Source organism: Temnothorax americanus, unplaced genomic scaffold (genome assembly GCF_048541705.1).
Source record: "Temnothorax americanus isolate GAGA-0224 unplaced genomic scaffold, ASM4854170v1 Scaffold95, whole genome shotgun sequence".
Lineage (NCBI taxonomy): Eukaryota > Metazoa > Arthropoda > Insecta > Hymenoptera > Formicidae > Temnothorax > Temnothorax americanus.
The window spans coordinates 111,874-130,006 of record NW_027509818.1 but is presented as its reverse complement, the minus strand read 5'-3'; the positions used below and the strand labels follow the sequence as shown (position 1 = coordinate 130,006).

The 18,133-nt window shown below is 32.2% G+C and overlaps 2 protein-coding genes across 4 annotated transcripts in view; one reads left to right on the top strand and one right to left on the bottom strand.

Moving 5' to 3' along the window:
• Chic (profilin chickadee) overlaps window positions 1-18,133 on the bottom strand; it is a 38,476-nt gene that overhangs the window by 19,088 nt on the left and 1,255 nt on the right. The gene's annotated exons all lie outside the window — the stretch shown is intronic.
• LOC143908449 (uncharacterized) lies at window positions 352-7,838 on the top strand. 3 transcript variants are annotated; one of them, XR_013260149.1, is made up of 6 exons: window positions 352-2,186; window positions 2,879-3,035; window positions 3,518-4,198; window positions 4,578-4,658; window positions 4,833-5,569; window positions 7,070-7,838. XR_013260149.1 is itself a non-coding variant. In XM_077426116.1 (6 exons), exons 4-6 carry the CDS (start codon window positions 4,003-4,005, stop codon window positions 5,273-5,275), a joined length of 720 nt encoding a protein of 239 aa, XP_077282242.1. In that variant the 5' UTR covers window positions 352-2,186; window positions 2,879-3,035; window positions 3,518-3,807; window positions 3,896-4,002; the 3' UTR covers window positions 5,276-5,673. The 3 variants fall into 3 exon arrangements, 1 of the variants encoding a protein (XP_077282242.1); XM_077426116.1 differs by lacking the exon at window positions 7,070-7,838 and having other exon boundaries at window positions 3,518-3,807; window positions 3,896-4,198; window positions 4,833-5,673; XR_013260150.1 differs by lacking the exon at window positions 7,070-7,838 and having other exon boundaries at window positions 3,518-4,116; window positions 4,833-5,673.

Sequence of the window (18,133 nt, the reverse complement as noted above, 5' to 3'; positions counted from 1 at the left end):
TGGACTCTACGTAACTTAAGTACTTTACGTCTTAATGTAGTTTCCGAGCTATTATTGATATTGAGAGAAGAAGGATACAATCTTCCAAAAACGGCTCAGACTTTACTTGGTACTCAACATCATCAAAAATTACAAGTTATGCAAAGTGCTGAAGGTAGCAGTGGTGAATTCATTTATTTGGGAATTAAAAATGGTCTTCAAAAAATTATTTCTCCTCAAGTGTATACTGAAGATAAAATATCAATTTTAATTCACGTCGATGGAATGCAAATTTATAAAAACTCCAAAATTGTTGTTTGGCCTATTGTCATAAAATTGTATCATGAAAATTATATTTCACGTCCTTTCGTTGTCGGAATCTTCTGCGGTGATTCCAAGCCTCATTGTGTACAGGAATTTTTAAATGATTTTATTACTGAAGCCAACGATTTAATCCAATGTGGAGTGGTATTAAAAAATAAATTGTATTCATTTGAAATATTGGGAATTGTAGCAGATTCTCCAGCAAGAGCTTTTCTTAAGTGTTGTAAAGCACCTGGAGCTTATTATGCCTGCGAGAGATGTGAAACTTCAGGTATTTCTGTCGGAGAAGGTCGAAACCAGGTACGTGTTTATCCAGACATGAACTGCACTAAACGCACGAAACTTTCATTTGAAACACGTAAACAGCCAGAACATCATCATGTGGACCCAACTCCATTGCTGGAAATACACAATTTTGATCCTGTTAAAATGATGATCCTTGATGGCATGCATCTTTTTTACTGTTGCATAATGAAATGGCTTTTAGAGAAATGGATTCTGTCAGGAAGTCCTCATCGTCTAAAGGCAGCTAGCATCAAACGTATGCAAGAGTTATTAGCAGCAGTAACACCTGACGTTCTGATTGAATTCCAACGTAAAAAATTTGATATTTACTCAGTGTCAAATTGGAAGGCGACACAATACCGATTTTTCCTCCATTATTGTGGGCCTGTGATTTTGACAAATATTATGCCGCAGAATTACTACCAGCACTTTTTGTTGCTATACACTGCTTGTCGTATTCTCAATAATAAAGACTTGATTACCACAGATGTTGATCTTGCAGAAGAATTCTTGAGAAGGTCTTTTTATCTTTTACCTTCTATCTATGGAGAAAAATCGCAAATTTTGAGTATGCATATAACGTAATTCACGTCTCAGACGATGTTAAACACTTTAAAGTTCCTGTGAGTGAGATATCAGCTTTTTGGGGAGAGAATTACATCGGTATTTTTAAAAAATTAATTAAATTATTCATAAAACCTTTAACACAAATAGTGAATAGGTTGGCTGAATTAGAGAAAAGTGAATCAGTTAAAGTGCAACGTCGAGCTGTTGTTCAAGACCTTGTAATAGATGAATCGTCTGGAATTGTTCAATACCATCAGCAAGAATTTGCAGTTGTGTCACGTGTGACTTTATATAGAGTCATTTTAAAACCATCTCATCCCAATAACACTGTACAGTTGAAGAATGGAAATATTTTTTCAATAACTCGTATTCTGGTTTAAAAAAAAGGAGTAAAGAGCTAGAAAATATCTATGTAACAGGTTATGAAGAGTCTTCAAGTCAAAGTTTTTTCACCATTCCAACACACTCGGAAAATATTGGGCTTAATAAAATAAATGAATTTTCAAAGAAAGAAGTTATTATTCTTGCCTCAAATATAAAGTACAAATGTGTCCTAAACAAAATTGATGACATTCAATGTGCGATTTCTTTATTACATGCTTATCATTTACACAATTAACAAGTGCGGATAGATGTGCGCCAGTCTGTTAGAACGCGCAAATACGCAACTGAGAATTTAAACTATTTATCATAATTTCGATAAGTGATATTTCGCGGGCTTCGTTGCGGATTCGGGTCTCCCGCCGAATTCCACGAGACGTCGGCCCCACCGGTACGCGGTGACCAATGAGAGCTCGATCACGGACGACACGGACCAATCGGCGCCCGCACGTGCGAAAGAGACGAGCCGCCGAAGGCGCCGGCGCCGAGCCGGATACACGCCGTATATGCGGTACATGTGCTCACGTGTTTCCACGTCTACAGAACGTTTATTGTGGCATAACGACGAGCACGCAGTTTCAACAATCTGCGAATGAAGGAGATTATCGAGTTTCGTATAAACGGATTTATTTTCACAGTCCCGTAACAAGGTAAATTGCTTACATTAAATCATTTAGTTTTACAAATATTGTGGGAAAAGAATTTGAGCTCAATTGTCTTAATAAATAAAAGAAATAAACACAGTGTAAATTGGACGGCCAAAAACATTGACATGACGACAATCGCCTTTCTTATTGTTAGTATTCTGGTAGAACAGCACTCGCGTGTTATTAGTGGTTTCATGAGAGATCTGTCATAATTACTACAGTTTATACATGCTTTCCTTGTAATTAAGATACAAGATCATACACGGTGGAATAATGTCCGGTTTCTTCGCCGTCGGATAACTTTATCCTTAGGTTAAATTCACTCTTCGTCTCTTTCTAAGAGTTAGGTTAGAAAGAGACGAAGAGTTTATCCTAGGATAAAGTTATCCGACGATGAAGAAACCGGGCATTAGTAATGCTCTTTTACGTAAAAAAAAATTATAAATGTGAACATGATATCTTTTGTTATAAGCTAAGGATGTCATTGACTGCATTCAGCAAAGAAAATTACTTCTGTTGTTAAAACTGTGAAAAACTTGTAAAAATTGTTTAAATTATAATTTTATGTATATGCGATAATTGCGATATTAAGTGCAAATTCATACGATACGTCGATGTCTGAAACGTAAATTTCTCATGACAAATTTGTTTTTACTTTTGCATTAAAAATTACATTTTGTATATTTAAATTACAGTTTTATTGTCTTGTAAGAGAAAGAGGTAAGAGACGAAAGAGACGAGCCGCCGAGGGCGCCGAGCCGAGCACACGCCGTACACGTGCTCACGTGTTGCCACATCTGTTGTTTATCAAGAGTTTATCCTAGGAAAAAGTTATCCGCCGGTGAAAACCGGGTATTAATGATGCTCTTTTACATTAACAAAAATTATAAATGTAAACATTTTTTGTTATAAGCTGAGGCTGTCATAGACTGCATTCAGCAAAGAAAATTACTTCTGTTCTAAAAACTGTGAAAAACTTGTAAAAATTGTTCAAATTATAATTTTATGTATATGCGGCGATATTAAGTGCAAATTCATACGTTGATGTCTGAAACATAGATTTCTCATGACAAATTTGTTTTCACTTTTGCATTAAAAATTACATTTTGTATATTTAAATTACATTTTTATGTACATTTAAATTACATTTGTCTTATGGGGGAAAGAGTGAAATTTGTTAGTATTTGTCTTTGAAAGAAAGAATGAAATTTGTTACTGTTCGTCTTGTATTTTATACGATTATAACTTCAAACAGTTTTTACTTTTTTTTTATAAATTATTTTTGCATAAATTTTTGTGTTTTATAAATATTAATTTCTTTTTTAACTTTTTAGACGTTGTAAATAAATTAAGGATGACATCTGGCAATTTAAATTTTAAGCATTTATTTGCAATTTTGCAATATAGAAAACCGAAAGGAGCTACGGAAATACCCATTGATCTTGTACCTGGAACATGGGTATTTCGCTCAGGAGTTAATGACCCATGGTTTTCAAAATACCCTCCTAAAGAGGATTGGGGTTTAGTAAAAAAGTGGGCTAAAATGTTAAAAACTCCTGAAGCACACTGGGGCATATATAAAGCTAAAATTCTTGGTCATGCTAGTAAAAATAAATACAAATTGGTGCATGTAAAAATAGATATTGCAAACTTAGTTGAGATATAGGTTTGTTTACTTATTTTTTCTTTTAATTTTTTCATGTAATTATTAGATGACTGGGAAAAAGCAGAGGAACGCCTGGAAAGAGCTTACACACGCAGGAATATTAATTCAGATATAGAGTATCAAAAAGATCCAGTTAAACCCACTGTACTCAATATGAGTGAAACCAAGAAACTTCTTCAAAACAGGTCATTCATAAAAAATAGTGTTTCCAGAAAAACATTGCAGACTCAAAATTATATTCACGACAATGCATCACAATTAGAAAATGTAAGGAAGTCAAAAGAATCTGCTTCAGATTCGAGTAGCGATTCTTTATTTGAAGCACAGACAAGAAACAAAAAGAATAAAAGTAATTTGAATTCTCTTTATTTTTTTTTTTGAAAAGTTAACACTACACATTTATACATTCTTTTATATATTTTTTTTTCGAGAAAAAGAAAACTTAAGAAATAAGAAACGAAAGATCTCTAAATAAAACTTAAAATAATTTTCGATGAATTAAATAACGCGCAGCTCTTCGTTTTGTGTTAAAAGTTTCTTAGTAACTTTATTCATAGTTTCTTTTTATTCATACATTTGTGGGATAATTAGGGGATAAATCAATCGTACTTTGTTGTATTTTTGGTGATATTAATATACTAGTACTAAAAATTTTAATGGAAATGAAGAAATGGTTAATTTCAATTACATTTTTGAAACTATATTCTCAATTTTTTCTTTTTATTTAGCTACAAATCATGCAATAGTATCTGATGATAGCCAGAGTGATGATGAGACTCGATCTGACAGAAGTAAACGTGAAAGTCCTGGTAATTTTTATCATTATTATTTATTCTTTTATTTACTCAGTGGAACATCGGTTCATACCTTCTATTTCGGGAGATATTGAAATATACATATAAAGAATAAAATTGTAGTAGAAAAATCACTTTTTTACATTTTATTTGCATTAAATACATTGATAATTTTGTTTTTCAATTTAGCATCGAGTGGAATCGTACCTGATGATGGTGAGAAAAATCCTATGGAACAATTAGACGGACAGGCAGATAAAAACGAAAATAATGATATTCTACAACCAGAGACATTTAATCAATTGAGGACATATTTTGATAGAAAATTCGAGGACCTCCAGATTATCATGGTCAAAAAGATTCGTTCAGCGAAGAGGAGTATTTTGTATGATGTGAAGGCTCGGAGCGAGAAAATAAAAATGATTATTGGAACCATCAAAATAGCTGAAAAACCACAGGGCACTAGAGCTGAGTTGAAAGAGAAACTGGAAATTAATTTGCCTATTGAGACACTCCCCGATTTTCTTAAATTCGAGGAAGAATTGAGAACAAACGAGGACAAAAAAAAAGGCTCTGATGGATCTTCTGTTGATGTGTTTAGATTTTTCCAATATCAAAGATTGTATACATAAGATTCTTCCACAAATTATTAAGAAAGAAATTCAAGGACAGTATTCTGGCCAAGGTCGAAAGAAAAAAGGAGTGGGGAAACTTGATTTCAGTGCCACTGTGTTATTTGAATGTTTCGAAGCTGCAATAATGAAACACTGTCCTGCAGATGTAAAATTATTAAAATCAAAGATTGGTGATTGGCTAGCCCACTGGAATGATCGTGATGGAGGACGCAAAAAACGTTGATTGTCTTCTTAAACAAACTTGCAGATTATCCAAAGTTATAAGATATTTAGGTTTGTTACAAAAATGACGTGAGTTTTAATTTTGTTTCTTTATTTTTGACACAGTTTTTATAAGTACAAAAAAAATTAAGTTGCTAGAAAAAATGTTATTAGAAGCATTCAAGATATAAGCTATTAACACATTTATATAAGATATTTATTGTATAAGGTCTAAGATATTTTAACAAAAATTAAAAAAATCGAGATTTTTATGTTATCCAAAGATATTTTATGTTTGTTACAAAAGCGACGTGAGTTTTAATTTTATATTCCTTTATTTTTTATGCAATTTATAAGCACAAACAGATTAAGCTGCTAGAAAAAAATGTTTATTTGATAGTAGACAAGTATAAGTTTAATGTCTTAAAAAAGAAGGAAAAATTCAAAATGTGTTTTTCCTAAGTTTTTTACTTTTCCAAAGTTATATATATACATATTTTTTTCGCTACAAAACGCGTAGTATTTATTTTGTTTTTTTCTTTATTGTATCTAAAGAACTAATAAATATCAATTTTACGAGATTTTGTAATTAATTCATTTACATTATCAACCTGGGTACATATTGATAATCGTCATCTCAGGCCTTTTTTCATTGTTATTTTCGGGTCTACGTCAGACATTATTATTAACCCAATATATTTGCCAATATATGTATATTGGGTTAATAATGATGTCCGACGTAGACCCGAAAATGATAATCAAAATAGGCCTGATGTAGGGTTAGTCAACATGGCCAAACATTGGGCCAATCTCGAACACCGGTATTCCGATATAAGTAAAAATGATTGGCCAATAAAATGGCCGAACCTTAGAGCGTAATCAGCGCGCGAGATTGGCGACTGATATAGGCTTAAAGTTGGGTTCTTAGATAGGCCCAATGATATATCTGAATCTAAGCCCAAGATTGAGACACTCATTTTATTGGCCAATCATCTTTACTTATATCGGAATACCGGTGTTCGGGATTGGCCCAATGTTTGGCCATGTTGACTAACCCTACAAAAAAAAACGAATGTGAAACAATACAGGCGCGTGACTAGGTATCGTATTACATTCATTTTACGGCTGTTTATTAAGGGGTTATACACCACTGTAACTGTCCATTTTCTTTGGTATTTTTTTTTAGAAAAGAATTAAATATATGGTCAAAAGAACTTTTAGGCTTTATTAGACATATATTAAAGTATGTAAAAAATTTTATTTGTTAAAAAAATGCAAAATGGCGGGGCACGAGTCGCTATAGCACTACTCCGCGGCACGCGGCATAAGTCCAACAATTTTCATTCTATTCACTCCAAATTTTGACCATATCTTTAAAATAACATTCCGAAAAGAAATAAATACGGGATTTTCGATAAGTTGATTCTAACATTATTTATTAACAAATAATTGCCTCTTTTTTTGGTCAAAAATTGAACTGTTTACTTCAAATGCTCGCCAATCACACAAAAATTAATATTTTTAAAATCCCCTATGTATTTCTCTAGCTATACTCATGTAGATTAAGAAAAAAAAATTTTTTTTTTCCAGATTCAAATTTGCGTCCAGTTATACTGCGTGCCGCAGAGCGTGTCAAATTAAACATGCTTCGCGAGAATGGCTGCAGCGTCGCCATTTTGTACTATTAAAAAATAATAATTTTTTTTTGAACACTTAAAAACATGATTAATAACATTCTTGAATATTATTATCCTTTTACTTTTCCTTCCAGTCAAAAAAAAATTGCAAAAAACGCTTTTAGACTTTTACAGTGGTGTAACCCCTTAACTGTCAAGGGAAAGGGGTAGACCTAACCTAAACTCAGAGTACTTTCGAAGTGTGCTGAAGTGATCTGAAGTGTTATTTTATGCAAATACCTTTTTATTTGGAAATGCCATGCAAGAATTCTCAACGTGTCAAATCTCAACGTTTCTCGCTTCTAACGTCACACCTCACGAGATGTCGAGAAAAAGCCCAAGAGCCTTAACTTTTTCGTTAAGAAACGAACTTTATATCGGAGAAAATTTGTAAATAAGGTGATATCCTGACTTGTGACAAAGAATTGGTTGAGAGGGGGAAACGTTTAACCGATATTATTTGCACTTCTCGCTCACAGCACCGTAGAAAGAAGGTCGTTTCACGTTACCCTCGCGAAGGATTCACTCTCTTAATATAGGCGCACAATCAAGAGTTACGTATTCAGCCGGCAAAATTCGAGAAAAAAATTCTTATAGTGCCTTTCTTAATTTCCATACTTTCAATATAATTGCGATAAAAACTGGCTACAAATTGATTCGTAAGGTGGTCGATATCAATTTCTACTCAAAGATTGTTTTTCTCTAAAAAATAAAAAAGATAAAGAGAAAATTTAGTCTAAACATTTTTGTCTCATATAATGTATTATTTCCTTAAAGAAAATATTACAGTAAGAAGAGAGAGAGAGAGAGAGAGAGAAAGAATCACATTATTACAAAATTAAAATTCCGAATAAACCTATTAAATTCATTTTAAATTTTAAACGGATATATATATATATATATATATATATATATATATATGACTCACTTAATATAATTAAATTAAAAAAATTTAATATCTATTAAAACAATCACAAAAATATTTCATTATATCAATTTTATTTTTATTTTTAATTTTATTTTACGGACTGATTTATGCATAAGAGCCAATTAAGAATATAGTTTCTAGTCGCCTCTTTTTAAGGAATGTATTAACTATAACCAGTGACATTTCGTAATTAAGAACATAAGACATAAGAACATAATGATATAAAAACTTATTTAAAATACGGAGAAAAATATTTCTATATAAAATTTTTGACATACACGGAATACCTATGCCTGAAAAATAACGAATTTGTTTACGTAAGTATCACTGATAATTAATGGAATTTTTAACCCTTAAATGCAAAATGCCACACCTCTCAAGAATTTCGTAAATGACATGAGGGGTCTAAAAGACCCCACATGAAAAATGTCTCGTTACTCATTGATTTTTTTATCTTTAGTTATGAAAATTTTTTTCAATGTTGTTCAAGGCTTAGAAAAGAGAATAAAATGCTTATATTGTTAAAATTTCAATTTCAACATATTATAGTATAAAAAATTAAGTAAACTGAGTACTGCTAAGTATACAAACGGGTAGGTCAATCACTTAACTATCATCAATGGGAGCATGAGCTCCATTTTTGGCAAAAACATTTAAAAACATTTCATTCTACGGGGCATTTAAGGGTTAAACTTTATGTCTGCTTTAACGAGCTTTGGATATGTATCGTATGAATTACAACGATCAAAAGACAAGTTTTGTCACTTATATAACAAATTAATTTTCTACATCTCAAATAGTAAATAACACCTAAACGGAGAATTGTGTCCATTCATGTCATTCCCTAAAATAATTTCGCAAATTTCATTTTTAACTTGACCACACAAACCTCCTGTCCCCTCTTAATCCGCTCTGATACGAAAATACAATGGAGCAATGAGAGTTGTCAATGTCAAGTTCTGCGTCAACTCGGTAAAACCGCAACGCAACATATGAAATGTGGAAAACAAGTTTACGCGGACAGCTGTCTATCACGCACACGAGTATCTCAGTAGGTTGCAAGATTCAAAAAGGCAACATGGAGGATCTGGAGGATGATAAACAGTCTGCAGGACATCCGAAAGCAATTCCAACGATCTCGTAAAAACATCCATATATATATTAACAATCGACTCGAATGTGACTCTGCGAATGCTAGGAGAGAAACTTGATATCAAAATTTACGATTCATCTTACTTAGCGGTTTAAACAAAGTAGAAAATTTATTCTCAATTTGTACCGTACGTGAGTTTTTGGTCAAAAAACAAATAGCAGATTTAAGTCTGTGTGATTACTTTCTATTCCCTAAAATTTAAAGTTCCAATAAAAGGGATTTGTTTCGATATTTTAAACATCCAAGAAGCCGGATTCTCGGCGATTTTGAAAGGAAATCTCCAGAAGTGCATATATACATATATTGATTGATAATGCTGTATTGATGCTAAAAAAAGAGATCGATATACTTTAAATATTATAAACAATTTTTATATATATAATCAATGATTTTTTGATATAATATCAATCTCTCTCTTATTTCTCAAACATACTGTATACCTACGAAAAACGTTAGAGTAAATGTATTGAGCTGAAAGTAGACTATGTTAAAAAATAAATTTTATTTTGCCCCAAAAAATGTTGTTTCCTTGACAAGGCCGGAAATTTTTCAATTGACCTTCATATTTGCCATATGTACCTTTTATTTTGCCTCTTTTGCATTTTTTACAATCCTTAAAGGAAAGGAGAGGAGGTGAGTTTTCAAGAAATGGTATATACTTTTTCCTACAGTTTAAGTAAAATAAAATGTCATCAGTAAAAAGTAAAATAAAATGTTATCCTATAATATTTATTATCCTAACATTAAGTAAAATTATAAATTTTTAAGTATACACTATACAGAGTACATAGGTATGTGTGTACCACAAAAATTGAAAAGAATAAGTCTGGCTTACTTCGATCTAAAATTGAGAAGAAACGACTGTGTATTCGTTTCTAATATTTAATTATCTTTCAATACGATATGCATATACATGTTATGTCTATCTCGCGTAACGTTTATGAGTCAGAACTATGATTACGTTTCCCTTGACTCGTAACTGATAATAATAATAAAAAAATTTGCTCAATTTATCGGAATCGCGATAAAGTGCAATTATCGGGTATCTTAACCCGTTGCATTAACGGAAAAATATTTACTTTTTGTTTAGCTAGCCACGCTAATTTCGTTGATTCATAACACGATAATTCAGTTCATATATATTTATTAATTTCATTCGTTTATGTAAGTTCAAGAAACATAAATTAAGAAACAACCAAAGAAAGAGGAACATTTAAGTTTACGTTCGCATCTTTCTTTAACTGATATGATTCTTTATAAACACTCGATATTAAAAATTGCATCACTATAGAGAAATCTCAAGTTATCTTTATCGAGTTATCTTTTATTTTTATTTTTAATATAAAAGGTAAAAAATTATTTTATTTTAGATATTAGATAATTTATTATATATATATATATATATATATATATTTTTTTTACTATAAATATTTATTAAATATATTAGATTATTATATATAGATATCATATTATTATAACCCTCCGTGTGTGCATACGTTTTTTCGGTACCTTCCCAGTGCATATGTAGATCTGTCATGTTCGACGCTATTTTTCCCTACCTTAAAGTATTTTTTAAAATCTGAAAAAGTTCACAAAACATCTGTCTACATTATATAGTTGACGATTTTATATAGTCATTTTGATTAACACATCGTTTATTTAATATTTTTTGACAGACTTGCAAGTTTTACAGTTAATGAGCACATATTTTGGACGCTGGACGCCGTTGACCCACGTTTACACACAGAGGATTAAATATTGTATTAGATAATTATTAGATATTTATTATTAAAAAGTTATTAGGTTAATTTTTTAATGTGCAAATAAAAAATATATTTTAAAAGACCATTGTATAGAGTAAATTACCTAAATATGGATCGATCGGGTAATATGAACTACCGTTGTTTTTAAAAAACCTACTGTAGCTAACAAAGTAAAACTATAGCCGCAGATGATACGTCGCACCGCCACCATCCCGTCAGTCAGTCGCAGCAAAGTTGCTTACGCGCACGTGTAAGTGGCGAACATTTTGCTTGCGTTTATTCACATGGGAGCTATTGAGAATAAACGAGAACGCAGGCTTTGTGATTTTGTCCGCAATCGATGTAAATTTTCGTAAGTTTTTAATACAAAAAAATATTATTTTATGTTAGCATTGTTTTATATGATTGCAATAACGTTACATACCTAACATCATTTCAATATTATTTCATATTAAAAATTTTTATAATTAAGATTATTGTTTGCCAATTGGACTCTGGCTTCTATTAAAACCAGACGGTCCATATTATTATATAATACCTGTTTTCAAAAATTTCGAATTTCCTGACATTTAAGAAAAAATACGTTTTTGTTTGGTTATTTGTTTCGTTGTCAAGAAAATTTAATGTTTTTGTGTTACTTAACTGATTAAAGACTTATTAAAATAAACAAGGTTAATTATATATAGTTTTTAATAAAAATATTTCAAAAAAACCTTATTGTGATAGTCCATATTTAGGGAATTTATCCTACATATTAAATACTATATATTTTGTACTGGGAAATGTGTATATATATATATATATATATATATATATATATATATGTGTGTGTGTGTAGGTCCGGAAGTATGTTCCGGGACTTTTATTTTTGATATCGGTATATTCCGGGACATTTGGCAGTTTCCAGGACTGTCCTGGAAAAAATTGATGTCCTACGGCAATTTTCGGGACAGTTTTTTGAATCTGATTACATATATAGCGTTATATTCCAGAACTGTACATTTCAAAAAACGTAAACAGTCCCGGAACATACTTCTAGACCTACATATATATATATATATATATATATATATATATATATATATATATACATATATACACATACATACGCGCACACTACAATCACACTGAGAATTTTTTTTATTTAAATTGTCTCGTTTAATCTTTCGAGACAATTTGAAGCCATCAAAATACAGTAAGCAGTCTCCGCATCTTTATAATAAGAATAATGCCAAACGAAATTTGCGGATCGTTTTGCACCACGTATATTTAGCAATCGGACTTAAAAAATATATATTTTTATCTCTTTAAACTCGGAAAGGAATAATGTTCCTTGAACATCGATGTGATGACAAGAATGCCAAATATGAGAATGTTTGAACGTGAATCATATGATAAAACTCCGAAACGATGACTAAGGGCCACTTTCCAATACGATACGGCCCTGAGAACAATGAATCACTCCTTTGAAGCTGATGTTTCATCTTCGTTTAACCCTTTAGTTACAAATGTCGTGCATATGCAACTATAGCTCGAGAATTTTCTTGTAAGAGTAAATTAAGTCTTAAGCAAATAATAAGAAATTATAAAGTTCTTTAAATTTATCTTCCTTAAATTTAACTTTATTTAAATTTACCTTCCAAGTATCTACCACTGAGAAAAAAATTTATTAATCCCAAAAAATATTTAGTCCAATACGAGCAACTAAACATGTTAATTAGTTAACTAAACATTAGTTGTTTCAACAATTATTAAGTTGCACTAAAAAAGGTATAATGCAGATTCATGTCAACCTTTAAAATTTTTTAATCAAGAATTAATTAATTTAAACTAATGTTTTATAGTTAAACTACCTAAAATATTTAGTTGCTCGTATCGGACTAAATATTTTTTGGGATTAACACATTTTTTTCTCAGTGTATACAAATGTAATTATGTAAATCGTTGAGATTTAGTATACAAAGAATGCGAATGTTGAATATTATAGAAGCATTAAATATCACAAACAGAAAAGAAATTATATACAAATTTTGCTTTTTGCTACTGTAAACGATAAGATGAAGTCCTTTCTCTTTCTTTGTAGAAACGTAATTTCAAAGTGTGAAGAGACACACGATTATGAAATCCAAAAAAGTTGAATTCGAATTATTTGACGCGAGAATAAGGTCGAATCTACTTGCTTGCCTCTTTCGAAGTATCTGCATTATTCGCGACGTTTTCCTCTTATAAGGAGCATTAATTTATATTCGATCTCGGCAGAAGCCTTGTCCCAAATCATAGTATAACTCTTAATGTGCCCGAGAGTTTCGCGACTCACGAACAGAACTGACAAGACGGGAAAGGGGGTGAGAGACGGAGAGAGAAACAAACCGAAAGAAACTCATATAATACATGCATATATTTTTAATCCTTCTTATGTCCATTTCTATCAATTCAGATTAACTTCTCTCAATCTCGGTTTAACTTATTTTTTCTAATTCTTTTTTCTATTTCTATTATTAATGCAGATTATCTTATTTAATCTCAATTGAACTTACGTTTTATCGTTTTCTATTTCTTAGAACCAGAAAAAGATAAACAGTATAAGTTAACCGAGATTAAAGTTAATCTGCATTGGTAAAAATAGATATTAGAACTAGAAAAAAAAAGTAAGTTAAACCAAGAAAGTTAATCTACATTGGTAGAAGTGAACATTAAAAACACTTCCCCAGACAGCACCATGTCCAAAATCGGGATGTACATAAGTAAGACGTCTTTAAGACGTCTTTTAGCCATCCTTTCGTAGAACGTTTAAAGATGTCTTTGTAGACGACTTATATGTTTGGATTTTGGACATGCTGCTGTCTCAGCTGTCTGGGTTGTTTAATTCTAATATAAAAATTGATAAATTTCAAGACAAATAATGAACAAAATAAATAAGACACGGAAGTTTACGAAGTTGTATGATAAATTTTTTTGAACAAATCAGACGATCCTACAAAACAAAGCCTAGAAACGTCCTTTCAAAATGCAATTATTTTCACGCGCGTTATCGTATAATATGTCTTATCAGGATAATTAGCCTCTTTTAATCTTGTTGCTTTGGGGAACAATTTTTTTTACTTATTTTGTTTGAATTATCACACAATTTTGATTCCAATTAATTTTAATTTATTCTTCCTTTTCTTCGTCCGTGGACGAAGAAATATTTATGTCAAGATTGGGCCTTGCTCTCGACGGCCCTGCTCGCGACACAGTACTGCGAGGTTGCTGGCCGACCAACCGACAGACTGATCGGCCGGTCTATCGGCCAGCCGGCCGGCGTCGCCATTTTGGTATTGGCGACCAGAAAGCGTGCACGCCGAGGCCACGCTGCAACTGGCGACCTTTATTTTCTGATCTTGTCCAGCAATGGCTTCTCGTGCAGTCATGTGCGTTTTAACCTAACCTATCCTAATCTAATCTACAATTGTTCCTTTAAAAAAATCTACAATTGTTAGATTTTAGATTTGACAAAATCATTCCTGATATGTGAATATCGACAAAAATTCTGCTCTTTACGAAAGTTTGAAGTAGCGATTCTTAACCGTCCCTAACCTAATTTAAAGCCACTTAAAAATATATTCCTAAATAGAATTATCCAAAATAATCATATTAAAGTTTGAACGATCGCCCTTTTCTGTTTTTTGTTTTTGCTAAAATCAAGATCAGAATTAAGTAAATAAATCACATCTCTAACATTTTTAAGGAAAACTTTTCATTAAAAAATATAAAAAAGTAACTTCACCAGTTTGATTCCCCTATCTAAAATCCATCATAAAATTGTTTAGAAGAGGACATTTCCAATACCAATTCTCTTAATTATCGCATATACTATGTTTACGCGAGCGTTACTTCTTTAGTAACTTACGATATATCACTCGTTTACGCGGAGTAAATTATCGTAAGTTACTACAAAATCCCGTTTACGCGAAGGAATTATCGTATAAGTTACTACAGAAGTAATTAACGCTTGCGTAAACGTTATAGTAATAGTTAAAAATCATATATATGTACAAGCTTTTAAATCAATAATAATATAGTTACATAAAATTGGAAGATTCTCTTATCTATTCTCTCCAGCTTCTATAAATTTACACAAGAATTTCGCTGAGATTTTCTTAATTCTTTCTTTTTAATCCTATATTCATTCAATATTCAAAGACATCACACTTATACACGAGCTTATACATTTTCGCTGTCATCATGAAAGATTATTTCTGATAAAAGTTATTTCTGATATGCCTGTAATATTGATAGCATTAAATTCGAATATTTCATCGAAGAACCGACTTCCGAGAAGCAAAGTTTCAGGTATAATGTAATAAAACATTAAATTTATTCTTTATATAGTTGAAATTTTTCTACCGTTCATCTTTTTCTCTCCAATGTCTAATCATATATTTATTTTATTTCACATGTAGAATGTGTAAAGTAGTGCTACAAAGAATAGACTTAAGATACTATTTCATTTGTCGTACTTATATATACAACAAATTTTTCAAGTATGTTGATTGCTAGGATACAAAAATTTTCTCGAATTTCGAGAAATTCTCTATTGCTAGGATACAAATATAAAAATTTTCTCGAATTTCGAGAAATTCTCTATCTTGTAGCCAATAAACATGTTTAAAAAAATTGTCGACAAATGAATATCCTCGAAATATTTCCATAGATGCGCGCTTATTTGTAGCCAATCGGATTTGTCTCAAATTTTAATAAAGCAATATTTAATTAGCTGTTAATATTATAGGCAGCGGAGAACAGGTTCGTCGGGACAAATTTTTAATTGGTCACTCCAAAAGCTGCAGTCATTGTACGTAATGTTACGTTTTCCCTTCTCGAATTACGGTTTTAGGAGTGCATTTTTTGCAAATAACGGTCATCTTAATGATAAATTTACCGACAGAATTCGCGATAAGCTTCAAAAATGCAACGTGGAGGGCGCACCTATCAGGATTGCAGCTTTCACTGCGAGATTCATCGAGCCATCGAAATTCCTTTTTTTTTTCATCTTAAAGAATCGACCATTGTGCAACATCGAGACACGACGACAATAGAACTCCGAGCGAACTTCTATAGGAAATGCACGTTATACTGACAATGAGACCTATAAATTTGTTCGTGTTGCTTGCACTATTTGCATTCAGAATTTTTACTCTCTCTCTCTCTCTCTCTAACGCCCAAATATATATTTATCTCCAATCTATATTTATTCAAAATCTATATTTATCTCGTTTTAAATGCAAAAATCTTTCGGGATTTCGAGTAATACGAACAAATCTCATGATATGCAGAATCCTATAAACGACGTAATGGCACAGAAATACTTTTCACGCGATAAGTGTCACGTTTAAACCATACGTCTGATTGGAGATGACGCAATGTCATGTTTTTTCCGGTATATAATCATCGATATTACTGGTTTTATTGAAGATGCAAAAAGATCCTCGTAATTATTCGAATTTATCCGAAGATATTCAAAAGAGTTTCGATTTTAATTGATGAAATTTATTTAGACAGAAATTCTCAAATAATTTGCAGTCGAGTGAAATATCACTTAAAATGCAGGATGACACAAGTTCTATAAATATGACTGCATCTTATTAAAAAATATGTTTTACGTACAGAGATGAGTTTTCTAAGAGAGTTGCGTCGAAATTATATGATTTAATCTAAACTATTCACAAACCATATAACATCTTGAACTATCGATCGGATCAATCATAAGTTGATCGTCAATAAATGATGATTAATTTAACATCTGTCAAATCGAATTGAAGTACAAATTTAAAATATATTTTCATGATATTTATTTCTCATAAATATCGGCATTTAACAAATTCATTCAGACGTTTAATAATTCTTTATTAATTCAAGAAAAATTCGTATCTTTATTTAAAATTAAAATTCGTTCTCTTAATTGACCGCTTAAGGAATCGAGAAAAATTTCCCTAATAGGAACTTTGGAGCAATTTATTTCTAAATTGCAATCCAAACTTCAATCTGTAATAAAACACAAATATGAAGTCGAATATGAGAGAGAGAGAGAGAGAGAAAGAGAGAGAGAGAGAGAGAGAGAGAGAGAGAGAGAGAGAGAGAGAGAGAGAGAGAGAGAGAGAGAGAAACGTATATATATCCTCTTTTTTAAAAGAGGAGGCAAACTCCGTTTATCAAAAATAGATTAAGAGACTAATAATAAATATTTATCAAGTTTCTTTTATGTCATTAAAAACAAGAACAATCTGTAAAAGAGCACAGCGCAAAATGAAATACGTCCGCGGACGAAAACGAGCGATTAAGCTATAATTAGCGCTTAACTGAAACATTGACTCGAAGAATGAGTAACTTGAGGAACAAACAAGCAATCTCATCTTGAAGATAAACGATATCAATAATATCGATGTCGCGAAGCCTTTACTAGCGTTAAATATTCGGATTGAAATATCCTGTGTGCGTGTGTGTGTATTTGTGTACGTGTGTGCATATCCGGCGCACCGGCTAAATCACGCAATCACCTCTCTCGTGCTTACGTGACTATCGCTAGGTTAACCTAAAAATTCTGTTCAACCATCTATCGAGAACCGCGAGAGGAAGCCGTGTTCTCGCCCAAGATCTACTGTCGACTTGATACTCCAGACTCCGGATACGATCGTGTGCAACCATCGGTTAAGAACCATCGGTGATTGTTAACGAAATGGACCACCATTTCTACATCGCGGTGCGACAACGCGACGCGTGTCCAGCGAGTTGTTTGAAGGCGGCCATGTTAAGCGTCGTCGTAAGTAGTAGTTGTCGAAAAACCGTCGCGCGGTTTCTCCTCGAGAAACAACCCAGATGAACGGAAGCGCCGAAAGAATTTCGTAACTCCAATTTTGGGCACCGTAGACACGTGGGCGCGACCCTTGTGCCTCCCCGATCGACGACGGGGAAAGAGGAGTAGAATTCGTTTCCTTCGTGCTCCGCGGCATACAGGCGTCGGAGAACGAATATGCCGAAATCATCACCGATTTTCGATCCTACTCTCGCTGCAAAAACGTAGCGTGAATTCTCGCGCGAAAACACCGGCCACCGCCAACGTCGCTACACGCCACACCCTTTTCGACGCGCTCGGTA